This window comes from Coffea eugenioides, chromosome 7, assembly GCF_003713205.1.
Source record: "Coffea eugenioides isolate CCC68of chromosome 7, Ceug_1.0, whole genome shotgun sequence".
Lineage (NCBI taxonomy): Eukaryota > Viridiplantae > Streptophyta > Magnoliopsida > Gentianales > Rubiaceae > Coffea > Coffea eugenioides.
In genome coordinates this window covers 14,602,761-14,624,826 of record NC_040041.1, presented here as the reverse complement: position 1 = coordinate 14,624,826, position 22,066 = coordinate 14,602,761, and the positions used below count along the sequence as shown (strand labels likewise).

General features: G+C 35.0%; 1 protein-coding gene and 1 pseudogene across 1 annotated transcript; one reads left to right on the top strand and one right to left on the bottom strand.

The window, feature by feature from the left end:
- Nucleotides 1-519: 519 nt before the first annotated feature.
- On the bottom strand, nucleotides 520-1,146 carry LOC113777001 (annotated as a pseudogene).
- A 6,139-nt stretch (nucleotides 1,147-7,285) lies between these two features.
- Nucleotides 7,286-9,463, top strand: LOC113778228 (pentatricopeptide repeat-containing protein At1g63330-like). The gene has a single exon (XM_027323552.1). It carries the CDS (start codon nucleotides 7,378-7,380, stop codon nucleotides 9,325-9,327), a length of 1,950 nt encoding a protein of 649 aa, XP_027179353.1. The 5' UTR covers nucleotides 7,286-7,377; the 3' UTR covers nucleotides 9,328-9,463.
- Nucleotides 9,464-22,066: the final 12,603 nt, after the last annotated feature.

Sequence of the window (22,066 nt, the reverse complement as noted above, 5' to 3'; positions counted from 1 at the left end):
TTCTAACTTTCAACACCAATATCATCCTCCAAAATCAATTAGGATCCAATACTCTTGGACACTAACCGAACTAGAATTCTGCTTGAGAGAGGGGTAAAAACGAAATGTATTGCAATAAGTAATTAGTTTTCTATACTTGCCAATATACAGGATGCCTATTAATTAAAAACTACAAAAAGTACAGCTCTTCATAAAAAAAAAAACAAAAAAAAAGCTTACAAAGAGAAATTTGGCAGATACATTTTTCAATATAAGTTCCAATTTTTTTTAAGGGATAATTTCAAAAACCTCCCCTAAGGTTTCTAACAATTTCATTGACCTCCCCTGAGGTTTCCACAATTACACTGACCTCCCTTGAGGTTTAAGATTTTTATAACAAAATCAGCCCATGATATCAAAAGTGAACATAAAAAAGTGTTTTCAGGAAAGAGAGGAAAATTTATTCCCATAAATGCCCCTGAGGTAGGTATACAAGTTATATTAGTGAATTAATGAAAACTAACAAAAACCAGAAATAAATTAGAAAAAGTAAGGGGATGTAAGTGAAATAAGGAAAAAGAGTGGCATTAGCATCAGAAATAAAAACCATAAATAAACTAGAAGAAGCTTGGCATTAGCACCATCTGGAACAATACGATGCTCTTGTTTCCATTTGACACAGTTTGGTGAATTCTCATTTCGTGCTAATTATGATTTTTTGGCGACGAGGAAACTTGAACCTAGCATGACTCAAAGCTGAGATGAGCATGGTGGCTATTAGCATCCTTGCAGCATGCAAAGAGAAGTACCTGACCAATAGCAACACGAGCACATGTTCCTTATGGCTTCCCAAAAGCACCCCTCATACCATATTGAAGCCTATCAACTCCAGCAAATTGAAAACATCTTGTTAATATGCAGGACATGGAAAGGGTTAACTCTAACCCTCAAATAGAATGCGTCCTTCCCAGCATACTTAGTCATGTACTTGTTGCAAGCAGTACAAACAGCCTCAAGTGCTTCACTAGAGACATTCTCACTTTCCAAGAATGGGAACTCATCAGCTCCCTTCTTTTTCATGCCAACATCATAGATCTTGATCTTTGGATCTAGAACACTACGGCAGTACCTTGACTTTGGATAGGATTTGTTTTTTATTTTCAACATATTATGAACCAGCATTAAGAAGGAAGCCACTTTCACTTTAAGCATCAATATTTAAGGTGGAAAAGAGTGATTTGTTGCAGAAACTAAGGTGGAAGAGAGTGAATTGAACAGGTTCATGAGCAGTGCAGAAACTAAGTTAAATAAATAGAAATGCAATCCAAGACTATCCAAAACACCATCTGCCTTAAAGCAATTCAGGCAGAGGGTGAGGATTGCAAAACCATTGTTTAGTCATAGTTTCACACAACACCATATACAAAAGCATGAATAGGCAGCATATTAATGAACTATACTTCACAAAGCACCACTAAGCACAAAAGAAGAGAAATGTAAGCATAACAGTAGCAATTATAAATGCAAGCTAAAACTACTGCTGGTGCTAATATTGGCAGAGTTAAGAGTTGCAGCTGCATTCATGCTAACAGATGTAGCAGCATGAGCATCACCAGGGGCTTGAACAGGAGCTGTTGACAGATGATTAGTTGGTTGAGCAAGTTCTCGTGCAACTCTTCTGTGAGAACCTGTTGCAGCATTTGTCAAAGTAGCATTTGAAGGCCTTCCTCTCTGCAGTTGTTCAAAATAGAAGAGCTTGTGCCTTACTGAATACATATGGAGCAGCACTAGAATGGATTTCATAATAAAAGAGCCCGTACCTTTCTTTTAGAGGCAATTGTACCTGCCTATACAATAACCTGAACATTTGTGGTGGCATTTCCAGTAGACGGACTTGAATTCCTACCTTTACTTGAATGCACAATAGGCACCTTTCCATGTGCATGATCCTGTCATAACAAATTTACATGTTAAAGTAATATGACTAGGTAACACTAAGGACTAATTGCATAATTCAAACATGATTTATACCCTGAGAACAGATCCTTGCAGTCCTAAATTTGCAATTCCTCTGCCTGGTTTCCCTCTTCTAGTTGGCATCTGTCATGAAGTAAACAACATAAGCAGTTGATGAGTCAAGAAAGAACATTTAATTTGTACAAATATGTGTATGATGATACCTGTTGAGCATGAGTATTAGCTGGATTCTTTCTTTGCACAGGAGCTCTTTGACATGTTCTCATGTTGTGACCAAACTAACCACAATTTTCACACTTTAAGATACTAGACCTTTTTGGCTGAGATGAAGGTCCTTCATCATGTTCTCTTTTTCTGTTAACTCTTGGTCTACCAGGAGCTCTTCTCAAAGGAGGGGGCGATACAACCTTAGGAGTAATTTCATGCATAGGAGGCCATATCTTTTCATAAGGTATAGGGTGAATCATAGAAGCATATGCCTTCAAGTAAATGTCTTTGGAGAACCAATGATCACAGTAATCTTCCAACTTTTCCATTTTGTAGATATTGCCAAGTGCAGCATGTTTGCAAGGAAATCCAACTAATTGGAAGCCACCACGGTCACAGGTCCTTTAGTTTAAATTGACTATGAACGATCTGTCCATATCATCAACCTCAAATGTATTATCACTTGCCATATTTAGGGTACAATGCCTTGAAGCTTGAGCAATTTTTTTGGGTTTTTCAACAAATTTTAGGGTGATTCTGCTAGTTAATGTGCATCCCTTTTGGTATCTCTTATGCATTTTCTTCATGAACTTCCTTCTCAAACCTTCAACAAGGGTAAGTATGGGTTTGCCCCTGATATCACCAACCTATGAATTAAACGATTCAATGAAATTATTTGTGACATGGTCACATTTAATTTCTTTTGAGAATGCATATCTACACCAGGCTTTCTTGGGAATTTTGTCCAAATATTCCAAGCCTGTATATTGATATCTTTAATGGTTGACATTGTTTCATTGTGGCCTATGTGATCACAACTCTTTGCTGCTTTCCAAAATAAACTATTAAGCAGCATGCCTGGAAATTGCTGCATGCTGCTTGAAATTGCTGCAAATGTGCCTGCATCAATATCTGCCACTAGCATTTAAAAATATCTCCTCATAAGCAAGGTTGAGTCCCTAAAACAACAAATAGATGAGTCAAAAAAGCTATTTCAAATCATTTAACAAGGCCAAGCAAAGAGTAAATTGTTCTGAGCAGTACCTTTTGCCTATTACTTATAAAGTTTAAAGGTAAGTGGCTATTGAATGGTCCAAAAAACTCTTCAAAAAAGTGAAAGAACCAACTCCATGTTTCTTTGTTTTCATATTCAGCTACAACAAATGCAATTGGAAATAGACTATCATTCCCATCCAAGGCCACTGCTGTGAGTAAAACACCTCCAAAGGGACCTTTCAAGTGACAGCCATCAAAACTAATGAATGGCCTGCAAAACCTTCAAGAAAACCAGTTTTCTGTACTCTAAAACTAACAAATATTCTTTAAAATCTGGGCTCTACAAGGAGATTTGGCCTATCATAATGTATTTTACAAATACTTTGTGGATTATATTGTCTTAGAAGTACAGCATACTTTGATAATTTGCCATAAGAATCAGTGAAATTTTCTTGAATCTCCTCTTCTGCTTTTTTTTCGCTCTAAAAAGCTGCATGTAACTTGGTTTAAGACCATACTTTGTTATCTCTCTTCCTCTATGCCCTGGCTAGATATGTTAGGATGAGCTCTCATCAAAGGCACCAACTTCTTTGCAATCCAATGTGATGTTGGTTCTACATTACTTTTATCCATGAAACAAGTATGTTCAGATTGATAAAATTTAATCATAAAGGTGACGGAATCAGCCATTGGACTCACATGAATTCTCCATTTGCAACCATCCATAGTTCCATACCACAAATAACTGTCACTCTAGTTTTCTCATTCTTCATTCTTATCATTGGAAATCCCTTTTGGATGACATAATCCTTCAAAGCTGCTCTAAAGGAGTCGATATTGGTGAATAATTGGCCCTTCACAAACTCAATGTCCTCTCTTGAGTTGAACACCCACATTTTTTATCTCATCACTTCTCTCATAGGATCAAGTTCCCGATCAGATTCGGAATCAGAAACCACATCACAATCCTCATTTTCTTTTTTTTTTTTTTTTCTCAAAACAAAAGGACCTGGCCCCACTTCAGGCCCCAACCCTTATTCGGGTTGTTGGGTTACCCCATTTTCGTTACTGGGACTCGAACCGGTGACCTACGGGATACTACCGCATGTGGTCACCGGCTGAGCTACCCAGGAAGGGCACAATCCTCATTTTCTTCAAAATCAGAAAAATTAGTGTCACTCAAGTCACTACTCTCCACTGAAACTCTGTCACCATCTATATCACCTTCATTATTACTATCAAGCATATGTTTCCATGACTCATCAGAGTTAGAGTCCTCAAATTCATCATCAGAATTTCCAAGGTCAACAACCACCCTTTCATAAGTTTGTTCAATGCCTAAATTCTCTGGGGTGTTTTGATCATTGTTATGGTTTAAAGGTCCATCAGACTTAGTTGGAATAATTTCCATATCATACAATGCAAATTGATTACAATTCCAGATTTATGCATTTTAAACATCTCAACTACTGCATGTCATCATTAGCATCACGCATTTCACATGTTCTAGGAATTTCATTCCTCATATGTATCATCATATTCGCATTTCCAGGCATTTCACTCAATGCTTTTTTAGCGACATCATATAGCAAGTTAATGTACAAGTAGCCATTAGGATCAACATTCAGAATCTTCACTTTCATTCCCTTGTAATGCACAACTATGTCATAAGCACCATTATTCACCATCCTACATTATTAACATTAATAGTTCAACACTAACAACCATTAACATGATTCTATGATGATGAAACACTTTTACTCAATAAATGAAGAACAGGGCACAACTCAAAGATCTAAAACTATATTTGGCAGAATAGACAATTTATCTAACTTATTATAGATTATCAAGCATTCAACAACTATGGTCAACATAACATATAATGAACTTATCTAACTACATGTGCCAGTGATCACAACTTGTCTAACTACATCATCTATTCAACTTATCAAGCATTGAACAACTATGATCAACATAAAAAAATGATAATTTTTGTCATGCTTTTGACTTTAACATCTAACTAAGTTCATGGTTTTGACATACTCCCTATTTTCTCCTTCAAATTTACATGATGAACCTTGAAAATTTACATGTTCTGGAAGTAACAGGTCACATTCGATCATATTACATTAACAGATAACAGAGCTTGCATACCTTTTTGTTGTTAGTTTTGTAATTTGCAGTATTCAAAATCTCAGAATTTGCCTTCCATAGAATCCATACTCCCTCCTTTCTGCTTCAAAATCATGAAATTAAAGTACTATCATCATTGCCTCACTAGTTGAACGAAAATTGCACATTAACCTGTCTGTATATTAACCTGAATATTTATGGTAGCATTTCCAATAGAAGGACTTGAATTGCTACCTTTACTTGGATGCACAATAGGCACCTTCCCATATGCATAATCCTGTCATAACAAATTTACTTGTTAAAGTAATATGGTCAACATAACAGATGATCAACACCACTTGAGATATATCATCACTGCCTCACCAGATGAACGAAAATTGCAGGTTTGTTCAGCTTTTATCTTCACTACGTTTCTTCTTATTTTTCTTTCTTCTACTTGATCCCTTCTTCACAATATATAAAAGACTGATTTGTTGTCTTGTCCCTGATGTCAATCAGCAAAATTGCGCCATATTGGTGAACGAAATTGACGCCAGTTGGTAAAATGCATTTTTGATTAGCAAGATTCCAACTGTTAAGTTGGTTAATGAAATTGAAAGATTTAATTTGGCCCTAATGACTAATTTATCAGATTTTAGTCTTATAATAACACACAATATCTTGGGTATAATAATAATTTCATATTATATGATGTCAGCAATTGGGTCTCAAGTTCTGTCAGGGGAGGTCAGTGTAATTGTGGAAACCTCAGGAGAGGTTAATGAAATTGTCAGAAACCTCAGGGGAGGTATATGAAATTATCCCTTTTTTTAATTAGGGGACATACACTTAATTACAAATAGATATTAAAAAAATAGATAATAGCAAATTGTGCATCCAAAGATTTATAGGTGGATTTATTTCCATTTACTCCCATTGGAATAGTCGGACCATTTTTCTAGTATAATATTGCTGTTGAGGGGAGGGATGATTTGGTAAAAATGATCCGCTGTGTTACCAAGTGATAAAAACAAGCAAACGATCATCGGATTACATGTTGCTCCGAGTTTCCTTTTATTTTTCTCCTTCCAAATCTTTACATTCTTTTATTTTTTTTTCCTTTTCACAAACTCTTAAAACAACACAATGGACAAAAATTCGACATCACATTAAGAAGACTCTAATTTTAGACTAAGGGTCTGTTTGATAACATAAAAAAGTGCTGAATCTGAATTTTTTCATACATTCAAATGTTTTCAGTGTTTGATAAATAAAAATCTATTTGCTGAACTTGTTAAGCAATGCTGAACCTATGTGTATTTTTTTCAGCACAAGAATCCTAACTGAATGCTTAATTCTGATAAGAATCAATAGAATTATTTCAATTACCTTATCTTATCTACTAAATCTACCCTTGTTTGTTAATTATGTTCAAAATTCTTATCTAATTAAACAACATAATATTCTCTATCTAACGATTTTTAGTTTTTCTTTTCTCCCTTTTTAATGACTTTCACATCTTTTCCATACTCCTCATATAATATATTTCATCTTTTATATTAATTTGATTTAAAAATAAATATTGTCATTTTCATACCTAACAATTTTAAACTAATTAAATCATAGATTTTATTTCTTTTTTGAATGAAAGGATATAAGGGCAAAATTGTCAAATTAAACTTATTAAGTATTCAGTTATAAATATTTATCAAACAGCATAAATAGGTTTAGCATTAAAATTCAAACATTCATATTTTTTTTTTCAGTGCTTAAAATTCAGTAAATTAATTGTTTCAGTATTCAGATTTCAGAATTCAGACTTCAGAATTCAGATTCAGTTTTATCAAACGGAACCTAAAATAGGATCCCTTTTACGCTTCTAATTTTAGAGTAAAATAGCCTCTTTTTTTTTCTTTTTATAAAAAAAGGGGTTTGGGCATTGCCAGGCTTTTGATTGAGCTTTAATATCCGACACTGTGACGACGTCGTAATTGAGAAAGCAAGCGCAATTGCCTGGATTTACCTCAGAAAATAATTTTCAACAACCGATCTTCAGAATTTGCCTTAAAAAATCCCAGTAATTAGTTCATTTGAGACCGGAAGACGATGGGGATGATGATGATGAAGACGACGGCGATGATGCAGAGAAGAGCTTCTTCTGTGGTAATGGTTTCCATGGCTCGGTCTCAGGAAGCAGCGGCTTCATTAGGTACTACCGCTCCTGCAGGTTGTACTACTCTTGCATCATTTCTCTTTCCATTCCCAAACCATAGACCCCATTTGGCTTTTTATTCTGCTATTAGTAGTAAGGTTAAGAGTTCTTCTGGAAAAGCTCTGAAATTTCAACCTGAATTAAGGAATGATATTAATAATGTCAACAGTCTTGATGATGCTTTGAGCTTGTTCGAGCGGATGGTCCGGATGAGGCCTCTGCCTTCTGTTATTCAATTCAATCAACTGCTGACTTGTATTGTTAAGATGAAGAATCATTATTCTTCAGTTATTTCCCTTTTTAGAGATATGTGTGTCAAGGGCATTCCTGTTGATGATTGCACCCTTAATATAGTGATTAATTGTTACTGCGTCGTGGGCCGAGTGAATTTAGCTTTTTCTACGTTGGCTGGCTTCTACAAAAGTGGTTTTGTTCCCGATGTAGTCACCTTTAGCACTTTACTTAAGGGACTCTTTCGAGACCATAAGGTTCCTGAGGCGCAAGAATTGTTCAAAAAGATAATCAAGCAAAAACTTTGTAAACCCAATGAAACTATGTTGGGGATTGTGATAGATGGGATCTGTAAGGCAGGAAACACTCAAACAGCCATTGAATTCCTCAGAGCAATGGAAAAACGAGGAAGACCTTGTAAACCTACTGCAATTATTTACAATACTGTCATTGACAGCTTGTGCAAGGATAAAATGGTTGATGAAGCTCTTGCCCTCTTACAGGAGATGATTGAAAAGGACATTCCCCCGAATGTTGTCACTTACAGTTGTTTGATTCTGGGTCTGTGCAGCTTAAGCAGATGGAAGGAAGTTGACAAGCTCTTTGCTGAGATGAAGGTTTATAAAATTGTTCCAGATGTTATTACTTTTAGTATAGTGGTGGATGCACTATGTAAGGAAGGGCATATAGAAGATGCTGAAGAGGTAGTCCAGATCATGATCCAACAAGGTCAAAATCCCGACCTGGTCACATACAGTTCCTTAATGGATGGGTACTGTTTACAGAGTCGAATAGATGACGCAAGTAGAGTTTTCAATACCATAATTGCTAGCGGTCTTACACCCGATCTCCATTGCTATGGTATTCTAATAAATGCCTATTACAAGACCAAGAAATTGGAAGCAGCCATGAAGCTCTTTCGAGAGATTCCACATAAAGGTTTAACACCTGATATTGTTATTTATAGCACTGTGTTGCAGGGGTTATTTAGTTCAGGAAGGTATCTTAGTGCACGAGAAATTTTCAACGAGATGCAAGCTTCTGGCATGAAGCCTGATTTTCACACTTACTGTGTCGTGTTGGATGGATTATGCAAGACTGGACATGTTGACGAAGCATTGCAGTTATTCCATGCAATGGAAGCTGATGGAGCAGATCTTTACATTGAAATGTACAATATCATGCTTGATGGGTTGTGCAAATGCAGGAGGCTCGATAGTGCCCGACATCTTTTCAAAAATCTCTTCCTTAAAGGATTGGACCCTAACGTCATAACATACAACACCATGATTTCTGGCCTGCTTTCAGAAGGTCTGCTCATCGAAGCTAAAGAGCTTATTGGAAAAATGGAAGAGAAGGGTTGCTTGGCAAATAGTGTTACATACAATGTCATTCTGCAAGGACTCCTTAAGGGAGGTCATTATGATGATGCAGTGGTCTATCATGAAGAAATGGTTCACAGAGGATTCTTGCTGGATGCATCTACGTTTTCCATTTTACTTGATTCATCCGCTGGAAATCAGAGCAATCCTTCTCTACTAATGTTAATGCTGAAGACTGATCCTGATAGCAAGAAGTTCATGGATGGGGGACAAAGAGGACCTTCACATTAGTTGTAACATGTTGGCCCTGGTGTCTTTTGACCCCTAAACTTTAATTTGTTGAAACTAACATTTGGATCCTGTTGTCACTTATCATCTTTGATGCAATTGAACCTTAGAGGAGATCTGTTGGTCATATTTTGTGAAATACCTCAAAGATCTCCAGTTTGGTGGTGAAGCCGCTTTGCTTGGGGTAGTTCAATTGATAAGTGTAGCAGATCAAAGAAATCTGCTGCCATTAATTGTATTTGTACCACTTCTTATGAGTGACCTCTTGTCAATCTTTCCATGGAGAACCTCAGTGTGGCATATCACTTTAGTGGTAACTTGTACAGGTTCTTTTTCTTCGTTTTTCATGGGTGTTGGTACTTTAGCTTGCCTGTAAATTTTGCTTTGGATAACTAATATTTTAATTTATTGTAAATAAGAAATGAAATGTCATATGCAAATATAGTTTGTGACTTTGAATTTCTGGAAAAGTTTTAAGCTGCATTTCTGGAATTTCAAGAAATTTTTTTCTGAGATAAAATTGTTACTTTTATTTTGATTCTTAAGTGGTGCCAAAGTTGCAGCCAGTTTATAAGTGTAAAAACTTTCTAGACCAGTTTCTTGCTTTGGATTCATAGTTTGAGGTCCCTAGGATAGTCATGGTTATTGATTTTTTTTTTTGTTTCACTACATTTGACTGAACCCAAACTCTTTAAGCTTGATCCAGAAAAAAGTATTCTGATCACTTCCCCTTTAATTGTCAATGCTATACTAAATTGTATAGACATTCAGTAGGAGTGTAGCAAAAATATCGTTCTGATGGTCACATGTTTTTGGATGCTGTTCAGAAAATTAAATCTTCTTGCTCATGTTGAAAATCTATTTTTGTGTCCTAAGGTGGATTTCAACGAGGCCTCGTAGAAATGTTTCCAGAATGAAGTTAAGATATATGTTCTGAGTTAGTGTATTATTCCAAATTTAGCTGAGGTTTAGCTTAGACTGTGTTATTCTTCCACACTGTCTTCACGTGCATGGCTAAGATGCCATTGACTTTGTGCTAGTTTAAAAATCAATTTAGCACATTCGATTTAAAAAAAAAAAAAAAAAAAAACTAGCGGAATACTCCCACTTCTCAATCTGAATGTCGAACTTCAGCAAAACTAGGACTATGGCTTACATTTTTTTGGATCTAATCTATCATGCAGGCTCGTTAAGAATGTAAGATATAATTAGAGGTTAAAATCAAGTTTATTCAATTTTACAGAGAATGTGATTTCAATTGAAGTTATTAATATTTAATCGCTATATTTCATGATTGAGATATAGTACTTATAGAGGAAAAGATGTACAGGTGCCCTATTTTGACTCAAAGTCCATTAATTGCTATCTTATCAGATGGATGAGTCTAAACTGCAAAAATTACTTCAAACCACATCCTATATAACATCTGTTCAAATAGAGTTAAAATTTCAGCTCGGTGATTGATACAAAACTCATTATATTTGTATCTAAACCACATAAATAATCTTACTCCCATTTAACTAATAGCTTCAAAATAAATCCATCAAAAAATTGTGGAAGCTTTATTAGTTAAAAGAGTGACATTAGAATCACTATACTTCATATAGAGCAACTTAAACATACTTTTTTCGAAGCTCAACTTAAACATACTTCATATAAAAGCAGCACACAATTCTAGCTTCTTTTGATTGGTAGTAAGGAAAAAATAAAATAAAATAAAATAGAGATACCAAGAATAGTTTTTTCAATTTTTCTCGTTTCTTTTCTTTCAAAAACAATTCCCAAGTTTTTTTTGCCTTAAGAACTAACAAACATGCTCAAACTTTATGCCTAATAATTAAATATCCATATCACACACAAAAAAATGCATGCTTTACATTTTTTCTGCCATCTAAAATTTGCTTATAATAAATTATGGATAACTTTTTTTTACACGCTGTCAGTGTATAATTTTCTTTTACACTAGCAGCTTAGATTATACCACATAATATGAATTTAAATTTAAAATTAAATTATGCAAATACCACATAATATTTGTTGAGTGGAAACTCTTTAGAGAAGACAGTGCATTTGGCTATGGTATAACATCTTTGAGTGAATGGCCCAAAAGGTCACTAAAATATTAAAAATGGCATCATCTGATCATCAAACCTTTTTTGTGGCCGAAAAGGTCACTAAACTAGCAAAAACTCTCCATCAGAGTTATTTTACCGAATTTCAGCGGTTCCTCGTCCGGTGGAATGGGCAATGTGGATTGGAGAAATATAGTCAAGGGGCAAAAATGTCTGAAAGGTTATTGGAATAGGTGAAGCCATGGATTGTCTCATTCACAAACCAAGTTTGAACCCATAGATTGAAATAGTCTTCTCTGCGGTAAAAAATAGTGACTTTGTCCGCCTGTAAACCAAATCAAAACAGCAAATAACGAGTATTTACAGCCTAAACCCATCTCAAAAATAAGAGCAGCCGAGGAAATTGTGAAGCTGGTGATTTCAATGGACTGGGTAAAGCGACCAGGGATGAGTTGGAATCTAGAAGGTACTATCCTGAGAATCTAGACGGTTTCACCTGAACTGTTAAAAGAAGATCTAAAACCAATTTGATAGCCGCCGGCCGGAATTTCATCTCCTGCGGGCGTTCAACTATTTCATTATTTGGATCTTCTTTTACCATTCCCTCTCCCAAGCAAAACAGGTCGAAATCCAACTTCAAATTCCAAAAACCCTTTCTCCAGAATCGCCAAAAGCTCGATCTTTCTAACCTTAAACCCTCGATTTCTTTTGCTGCATCTTGTTGTTTGAAACCTGTAATGTGCAAACTATGATGTCTTGCTCCAATATATCGACAACGGTCTCCTTAAAACATTCAATTTGTGACCCCTCTTCAATTTCTTCCTCATCTCAGCTCAACCCCCATCGCATATCAAATTATCAAACAATTACAGATACAAAAAGGTTTGATGTTTATCATATTTCGAGAGTGCCCCTTTTTCAAATGGCCACCGTGAGCTCAGGGAGAGGATGGAAACAGTAAAAAACACCCAAAAAGTGACAGAAGCAATGAAGCTAGTTGCAGCTGCAAAAGTGCGGAGAGCCCAAGAAACAGTAATCAATAGCATACCATTTGCAGAGGCCATTGTTGAAGTATTGTTCAATATCAATGAGCAGCTTCAGTTGGATGATATAGATGTTCCTTTTGTTGGAATGTATGCCCTAAAACAATGTATTTGTTTTTATCTTATACATTCCTTATTATATGTTTTGTATTTTAATAACTTCTTATTTATCTGTTAAATATTAGATACAACCGATAAAGTCCTTATAATATTACTAATGTGATGATAGTCACAAGAGTTGGTGACTATGAGATATCAATCACATTTATAGTAATATTATTAAAATGCCCTAGTTTTTGTACTAATGAAATAGGACATCTTTAGTATGATAAAACTAGTACACAGTTAGCCTCTAATTAATGTAATTAGTGGTTGTTCTCATCAACTATGGTATGAAGATACTTAGGCTAATGTGTAGATGATTTGAAAAGTACAAATGCATTGGATGATCCGTTTAGAGATCCCGTTAGGATATCTATCTAGTGCCAATGGTGTATCTCTAGTGAAAATTGTGTAAGTGATCCTACGACTTGAGATCACCATAGTATCTTGAGTGTGAATCGCTACATTTTGACTCTATTTACTTGTTACTCTTCGTGAGTACCTTAAAATGTAGAAGTTGGATGTAGTGTGAAGCACGTAAAGAAAATGGGTGATCAAGACAGGATTTACCACTCTGATAGAAGGAGTTGATATCCGGATGGCCACTAGTGAGAAATTAACCCTAAAGTCGACTATTAGGTAAATTGAAGAATGTCTTCAATTTAACCTAATTAAGGGTAAATTTCGGGAACTAGAAAATTTAATTAGTCATCAGGGAATTGGCACTTATTCCTTATTCCTGACTAATTGGATATCTTTGGTGAAAGGATAATAATTACACGGTAATTTTTCACGGAAAGGTTAGGTCAAATTCCCTTGACTAATTCCGAATAATTGGGCAATCACGATGTGTTGCTAGACACCGCTCGTGATTTATAATTATGGGTTAATTATTTATTATAAGTTATGATAAAATAAAGTCATTTATTTTATCTAATTATTAAACCATAATTATTACCAATACATTCGGGACCTATTGGGTCACACGCAATAGAGATTTAATCCTGGATTGAAACTATGTGAATTATCGGGGTTTAATTTTAAAAGAAAATTAATCCCAGGCCTATTTGAGCAGATAAGAGTAAATGGTTATCTCTTATCTATCAGATGATGATAGATAGAGTCTTGAGTGAAGAGAAGTCTTAGGCTTTTGATTTTGAATCAGACAAGGAGACTTATCATCATATATTATCAGGTATCCCTCTCTCTCTCGGTTAAAAAATAGTTTTTTGGCTGAGATACGAGAGGGTAAAGGTAACAAATAGAAAAAGGGAGAATCTGTGAGTGTCACATATTTTTTCGAATAAGAGCAAGAAGGGCTAGCAACTTTTTCTTGCTCTTCAATACATAGTTCGTGAGACGACTCAGGGTTGCTCTAGCGTGGATATCAGTAGAGGCAGGACGATTGGACTGCTCAAGGGCTGACCATCCTCAAACAACGCTGCAGGGAGACGCTGCTTGGATTAAGGTAATCCTATAACCCTACTTTTTATACATCATACGTAAAATCTAGGGTGATTCCTGGATGGTTTTAGGGAAAATTTTTTATTTTTCCGCTGCGTAGTGTCCCTAAAACCCAACACCTTTAACAAATATTAGGCCAGTCAAGAAAGTTTCGGTTTGGCTATGCAATCTTTCACTGTTGATCTCTTCTATGATTCTATCCCAAGCCTCTCAATTCCAAAACTTTTGAATTCGTTCAATGTGCTTTTTTGGGTTTTGCAATTCTCAGGATAGTACCTTTCGGCCATTTTTGCCCCTTTACTATATTCCTCCACTCCATATTGCCCATGCCACCGGATGAGGAACCGTTGAAATTCGGTAAAATGACTCCGCTGGAGAGTTTTTGCGAGTTTAGTGACCTTTTCGATCACAAAAAAAATTTGGTGACTAGAAGGTATCATTTTTAATAGTTTAGTGACCTTTTGGGCCATTCACTCAACATCTTTTGGAACTTGCAACTGGTCAGTGTGCAATAGATTTCTTTTGGCTTGAAGGAGGATGATCTACTGCTAGAGCATGTGAGTATCTCATTCACTTTTCAAAATTTAGGCAGAATCATCATCATGCAATATGACTGTAACTCAGTATCGCAGCATTATTATGTTCCTCTAAAATTCTTAATTGTGCATAATGAAATGGTCAAAAATATTTTAACCAAGCTAAATTCATTTGTATATTTAGCATTTTTGGTTAAAGCTTTACATTATAGTTCTTGTGTCAAAGTGTTATTTGTAGTCTAAAGTGATTGCAAACTAATCTTTAAATTTATGTCACGTTGGATATTAGCCCTTTGAAGCTTTTTCTTTGGCAGGCTTCGTTTCTGCCTAAGTCATTTAGGAAGTCATTTTTTCTGAAGTCGGCTGTCTCTAGTTCAAATTTTAATTTAATTGAAAGTTTTTCTTGGTGTTTGAGTTGGTTGTCTTGCACCCAAAGTTTTGCCAACTTACATTTCTATATTCAAGAAGATAATATAAGAGTGAGCATCCATGGCACGCACTGAGTTGCTTTATAATGAAATGCCAATTTAGATGAACTTTGGTTTAACATCCATTACAAATGCAACCTTAAATTCAAAAGAGGTTCAACCTTCCATCGATTGAATTGAGATGCCAGAACCTTTTCCTCAATTGGATTTGAATTTGATTGGATCTTGAAGCATGTTCATCGAAATTGGGTCACCTGGGTTTGAATTAGGGCTGCAAACGAATTGAGCGGCTCGAGTCGAAATCGAGCTCGAGCTCGAACTCAAAATATTAAGCTCGATAGCTCGCGAGCCGGCTCGCGAGCTCGAGTATATATATATATAATATTTTTTATTTTTTATATTTTAAGTATATATATATATTTTTTATTTTAAGTATATATATTTTTTATTTTCTTATTTTAATAGTAAAATTACATATATATCCTTAATATTTTATTATTTATTAAGAAAAAAATATTATTTTATTTATTTTTTAAAAAATAAAATAATTATTTTTTTTTTCGAGCTCGAGCTTTAAATTTGCCGGCTCGTCGAGTTCGAGCTTGGTAAAATTTAGTCGAGACTCGGCTCGATTAGCCTAAAACTCGATTCGACTCGACTCGTTTGCAGCCCTAGTTTGAATTGCCTTTTTGAAGAAATTGAACCATCCTATGATTTACCTTCAATACTACCACCAAATTCACCGCCACCTCCTTCCTAACTGTGTAATTTTCTTCTTGATAGGGTTTTCTTGAAAAATTACCATGTGCAGTGAGCTAGTAGATTCTAAACTGAGAGCTCTAATGTGGGATCTGAGTTGCTTCAAAACTTTTAGGATTGGATTTCCTACTTTTGCTTTACTCAATCCCATTGCTGCTAACTTTCTTCCTTTCGGGTTTTAGTTCTCCTAAAGTATCACCTTATACATCCTTGGGATTCATGTCCTTTTTGGCTGTAGCTCTGGCTCCAAATATCCTATGCCATTAAAAGTTTGTTTCTCTGGCAACTGTGAGTTCAGAAATCATTTTGACCTTGATCTTCTACTTCTGGGGAATAGACATCGTGTTCAAACAATTCAGCACCTCTGGTTTGCACCCTGGATGCATTTGATTCTGCCTCCTGCATTAACTGGAGAGTGGTTCGAATGTTTAGTGTGGCAATCTTACAAATCATGTTCAACAGTGCAGTAGTTCATTGTAAAGGAGAGCGTTAGCCTAGCACTCTAATGAATCATGTTTCTCACTGCTGTAGTTCTTTGTAAATTCTTGTATTAGTAATTGACAAAAACTATAAATATTTGTACACTGTTGGTTATTTGGAAAGGACTACTACACATAACACTCTAGTTTAGCACCAAAAATGTCCATCGAAAATTGTTTTTTTTTTTTTTTGGCAGAAACTTATTAAGCTAAGCGCAAAGCAATTCTGAGGGTTTATGTCTCTGGCTCTAAGGTATTTTTCTCTCATTTAAATTGCTCAAAGCTTTGTCAGGTGTTAAAGAGATTAGAAAAACTCAAGTAGGCATATAGATGAAATGTAAGATCAGAATACTGTTCAGGAACGCTCCATGTGTCTATTCCTACTCCGGATGGTCTCAGTAGCAAAGCTGAGTAACTCTCCTTGCTACTGTTCTGGAAATATGTGTTCCTCGAGACAATTCTTCAGGTTGCAGTGCTTTGCACCGAAACTCAACACCAGAAGACCGTCCAAAAATGGCAGAAGTTGTAAACTGCACGCAGTGGGATCATTTGCAAGATGGGCAGAGGTGGGAGCTGCTTGAAGAAGTAAGAAAATCAGGAACTCGTTCTCATGTCCCACCAGCTTCTCTGGGCTGATGAATCTACACAAGATCAAGAAGCTATTCAGTTGTCACGAGAAAGATAGGTCCTCTGCCGGGCAGATCTGTAAACAAGGTCACTGAAGGCTTGTATACCACATTACCACATTGATGAAAACCTTTGTCAAAGTTAGAATCAAAAGTAAAAATGTAGCTAAAAATGAGAATTGGGACAAAAATAGGACATTTTGGATATGTGAAGGGTCAAAAAATACCATAGTAAAAGTGTGGACTGAAAAAGCGTGAAATCCCTTATGCAAGGGATCAAAATGAATCATTCTAAAAGTGAGTAATAAAAAGACTACAAAACTCAAATATGAGGGTCATTTGTGCAGTTTTCCCATTTTTTGATGTGCTTATTTGTACCTTTAGGAAACCAAATAGAAAAAACAAACCGCCCAAAAAATAAAAAATAAAAAATAAAAAAACCCATTTCATCATAGCTTTTTTTTTTCTGCCAAATTTCATTATAGCTTCTTAAATGAATAGGTTGGCAGGAAATGGCCTGTTAAAGATTTGTAAGCAATGATACACCTTGATCGGTTTGGTTAGAGTTGCAAACGAAGCGAATCGCTCGCGAAACTCGAGTCAAATTCAGTCAATATCGAACTCAAGTTCAACTCGAGCTAAGTAAGTTGAACTCGAGTTAAAAGAGTTAAAAAATATCAAATTTGTTAGCTCGCGAGCGGCTCACTAGTTTGATTATATATATATATATTTTTTATTTTAATAGTAAAATTATATATATAATCCTAATATTTTATTATTTGTTAAAAAAATAGTATTTTATTCATTTTTAAAAATTAAATATTTATTTTTAAGCTCAATCTCGAACTCGAACTCAAATTTGATATTTTGAACTCGTCGAGTTCGACCTCAAGTTCAAGTTTCGTAAAGTTAACTTTAGGCTCGATTCGATTAGGTTAAAATTCAACTCGATTCAGTTCATTTGTACCCTTATATTTGGTATACAAGAAATTATTAATATCTTTTGTGCTACTAATTCAATCCTCCGTGCTCCCTTACCCCTAAGGCTAACTACTTAGAATGTAGCTGAAAAAATAAAATATTGGATGAATGTTGTTCTGACACGGGTCGATACAAAACTATTGCTGTAAGCCGGCAGCAAACAATTATTATATTTTTTTTAAACAAATGACTGGCAGCGAGGTTGAAGTAAAATGTTGCCCAAGCAGCATCTGCAGAAGTAATAAAAAAAAAAAAAAGGCTGCCTTGGGTCAATAGGTAGATTCTAGCTTTGACTGGAATCTCAAAATTGAAAGATATGACCAACCTTTTTTTTTTCTTGCAGTTTTAGTCCTCCTACTGGGCTATGTCAGCCCGGTAGAGGTGATTAAATTAGAAAAAAAAAAAAAATTTGCCTTTGTAATCTAGCCAAGACATGATGAAAATTGCGAATTCGAGGTGCTTGTCTTGATTTTTCCCACTTCACATTAAAAGAAGGAAAGTTCTGTTCTGATGCCCTTTGTCACGAGGAAATAAAGAAACGTCCTTAAGTTGGTTGAAAACTGAAAAGCAACACGGCAGTGTTCTTATTAATTTCTCCACATCTTAGTTTTGATATGCCTGCATAGAAACTCAAGAATTAATGAAAAGACTTTGTATTCATGTCTTCTGTTTTATATACTCATTTTTCTGCATCATCTTCAGAATTCATACGCGATAGTTAAGAGACAATCCAAAACAAAGTAAAAGTCAAACATCATAATTACACAGTAACTAAGAGAGAAACCAAAACAAAGAAAAAGTCATTGTACTTATATCTTTGCTTCACAAATTTCTGGCCACAATACCTCATTCACAAAGGGAAAACAAAGGGGTTCTTCATGTATTTCATTTTGAACATCGCCTTCAACACATTCAATTCACGAAACACTTTCCATAAAGTACTTATCCAAATCATGGGCCCTGCAGGAAAATTATATTACGATGTAGTGCAGCTTCAAAGTTTAGACCATTGATTGAGAAAAGGTTGGGAAAAAAATAAGGCTCATAAGAAATCATTTTTAAGTATATAATTGCTGCTAATATATTTATTTACAAATGTAGTATAACTATGTGATGTGATGGTATAACTAGAGATTGGCTTTTAGGTGGTGATTTTTTTTCTGGAGTAAACAAGTGGCTTAGGAACATTTTTATTTAGCAAAATGAGCAAAGGGGTTGTTTGGAATTTTTATTAATTTTGTTACTCAAACAACAAAAATAAGGAAGATAAGTGATATTAAGAGAAATCTCAAAGGAGGTTTACGGTATTATCCCTTATACTTAACTTTGAATGGCAAGACAATTATAAAAGCAAGCCGGTCAGATGTAACAAGTTGAGATATAAAATGGATGTCCCCTAAAATATGGGCGAATTGCTCAGATTATTGGCAAAAAAATAATAAGCTGGAAGAATATTGGTCTGACAAGGGTTGGGTATAAAACTACTATTGCCGAGCCAACTAAACCCATTGCATATATTTATTGGGGTTTTCCTTTTTAATGAGGCATCAGCCTGCATTATTGGAAAGTTAGAGAATTTAGGTTCCTGAAGAGGAAACTTTTGATAGATAAGCAACTCAATAAAAATGGAGCATATAAAATCATTTAAGAATATTTTTGGTTAACAAAAAGTGCAAAAGTGTAGTTCAGGATTTTTCAAGATTTTGTCTTAGTAGGTAAGTGGTATTTTTAAAATTTTAGGAGTAATAAGTGATATTAAAAGAAAGCCGAAGGGAGGTTTCTGATATTATTATCCCTTTTGCTTTAATTTTTTAGAGGTAGAATTTTTTGTTTTATTAAAAACTTATGCTACCTGACGGACTAAGCCTGGCAGTCTTTTTGGTTAAAAATTTTTCCAAAGTTGAAACGCAAGAAAAAGATCAAGACAGATTTGCTAAATCAATTATTTTTATCTTATATTAAACCCTAAGAAAAGGTTTTTTAAAGAAAAAACCTCATTCAATTTACAATAAGAAGCATTGTCCAAATCTTTTTGAAAAATAATCGTTGAAATTATTATGTATAAGTGTTGATTTTAAATTTTTTTGATAAAATTGACATTTATCTAAATAAAATATACCAATAAATTATAATTTCATAGTGGATTTTTAAAAGAATAGAAGTAAAAGTATATATGATAGTGGGTAGTTAAACATAAAAATAATTTTTAATATAAACTAAGAGGTTATAAATATAAATCTATTGCGCAATAAAAAATAAAAAGAAAAAAATAGAAAAGAAGAAAAATTTGATAGCGTGAAATGGTGAAATGATGAAATTTAAAAATAACGATAACCATTAAAATAATAGAAGTTTAAAATATGCTAAATAGCATATTGATAATATCAACGCCTAGGAATGTTCAAATTTAAAAAGAAGTGCATGAAATGATAATATTAACTCCCAGTGCACCTTTTGCCCTCGCCTTTATCACTTAGTGTTGTGGACGGACAACAAAATCTTTTAGGCCATCGTCTGCAGCGTTCACATAAAACTATAGGCTCCTGTGGTGCATTGATCGGAGACGCAAGATCTATGGGAAAAGCATCGAGTCCTATGTCCTCCTCATCGACCGACTCTACGGTCGTACTGCTATCATAATCATTTTGAGAACGATACGTGATAAAATCTCCTGACTAACCGTATCCAATAATAGATATAGGCTAGATCGACGTATGTACGACTGTAGATTACCGGAGACTGTAATAATTGAAAAGATCTAGAATAGGAGACGTACCATCCATTTCGCTAAGAAAACTAAATATTGGATGCAATTCAGGAGCAGAAGATGAGGCCAATGCAGTGGCAACATATCCAAATGGAGGGTGATAGGGTGCAATTTTATCATTTATTTTATTATTAATCTCCCCTATTACCTGACCAGATGTGAATTAATTATTGGATTTTACTCACTTCTAGTATTTTGCATCTATTTCAGGGAGTAGAATGAAAATATGATAAAAAGTGTCAATTTGATAGAAAAGAAGTCCAAGCCACAGAGTGACCCCAGGGGCAATTTTGGAAAAGAAGATATTACGCCCATTTTGGTAAATTCGGTGAAGGAAGGACGGTTGAAGGGCTTCTTCTTCCTGTTGGGAGCCGCCGCACTTAGAGGACTTAGTTAGTAATTAAATTGGAGAGGACTCCTTTTAGCTTTTGGGGAGAACTTTTCCCTTTTGGCTTCTTTTTTTACTTCCTACGCATGTCAGAGGGGAAGCTTAGCCTTTGACTTTTCCTTTCATCTTTAGTTGCTTTTCTTTTCTTTTCGGTAGGAGTAGACAAGGGATGAGTTAAATCCCTTTGTCTAGTCAAGGAACAACGGAGGCATTGAGTCGTCTAAAATTGTGAGATCGATTTAATTTCATCTTTTTCTTTTATTTATTGGTATTCGCATATTCCTTGATTGTAGTGCTTATGATTATTTAATTAATTGATTGTCTTGGACCCGTATAATTAGTTAATTTGGTAATCTATTGTCAATTAGAGCATTAAATTCATAATTGTTTAATTGCCTTGACATAGTAACAACTGGCATGATTGGGTTTGTGTCAGGAGGATATGCGGGCTAATCTGAAATAACCCTGGTAGTGCGTTATTTGGTTAGAATAGAGCTCCTCTAATACGTAAGGCAATTGGAGAATTAAATCTTTTGGGCGTACTTAGGATTATTTCTCAATTAGGGCAGTGATTAACGGGCGTACCTTAATCACCGACACAGTAAGGAGAGGTTGACTGTTATCGCTTGTTTGGCAGTTATAACCTATTTATTGGTAAATAATTGGGATTGGCTTTGCATCGATGATCACTTAGGTGAACCATTGCTGAAATTATTTCTTGACTAGAGCCTTAATTATTATTCATTTGATTTTAGTAAATTGTTGTTTAATTTTTAGTAGTTTCTTAGATTTTATTTGAATTTCTTTGATTGTCACCTTCTGCATAAAAACATCCCCTTTGTTACTGTGAATTTGAAAAAAAACAGTTTCACCCAATTCCTGTGGATTCGACCCTACTTACCACTATTTACAAAAATTAACTTTATTTTACCACTATTGCACAGGATTTGACCCAGTCCCTTTGTTTTTTTTATCGTGCTTGTTGGGGTCTTCGTTGACTGTGCTTTGCTCGTTAATATTGGTGCCATTCAATTGCTTTGTGGGGTTCTTCTGCCGATTGCCTACGTGTGGATTTGTGTGGGATGTTTCATGAACCA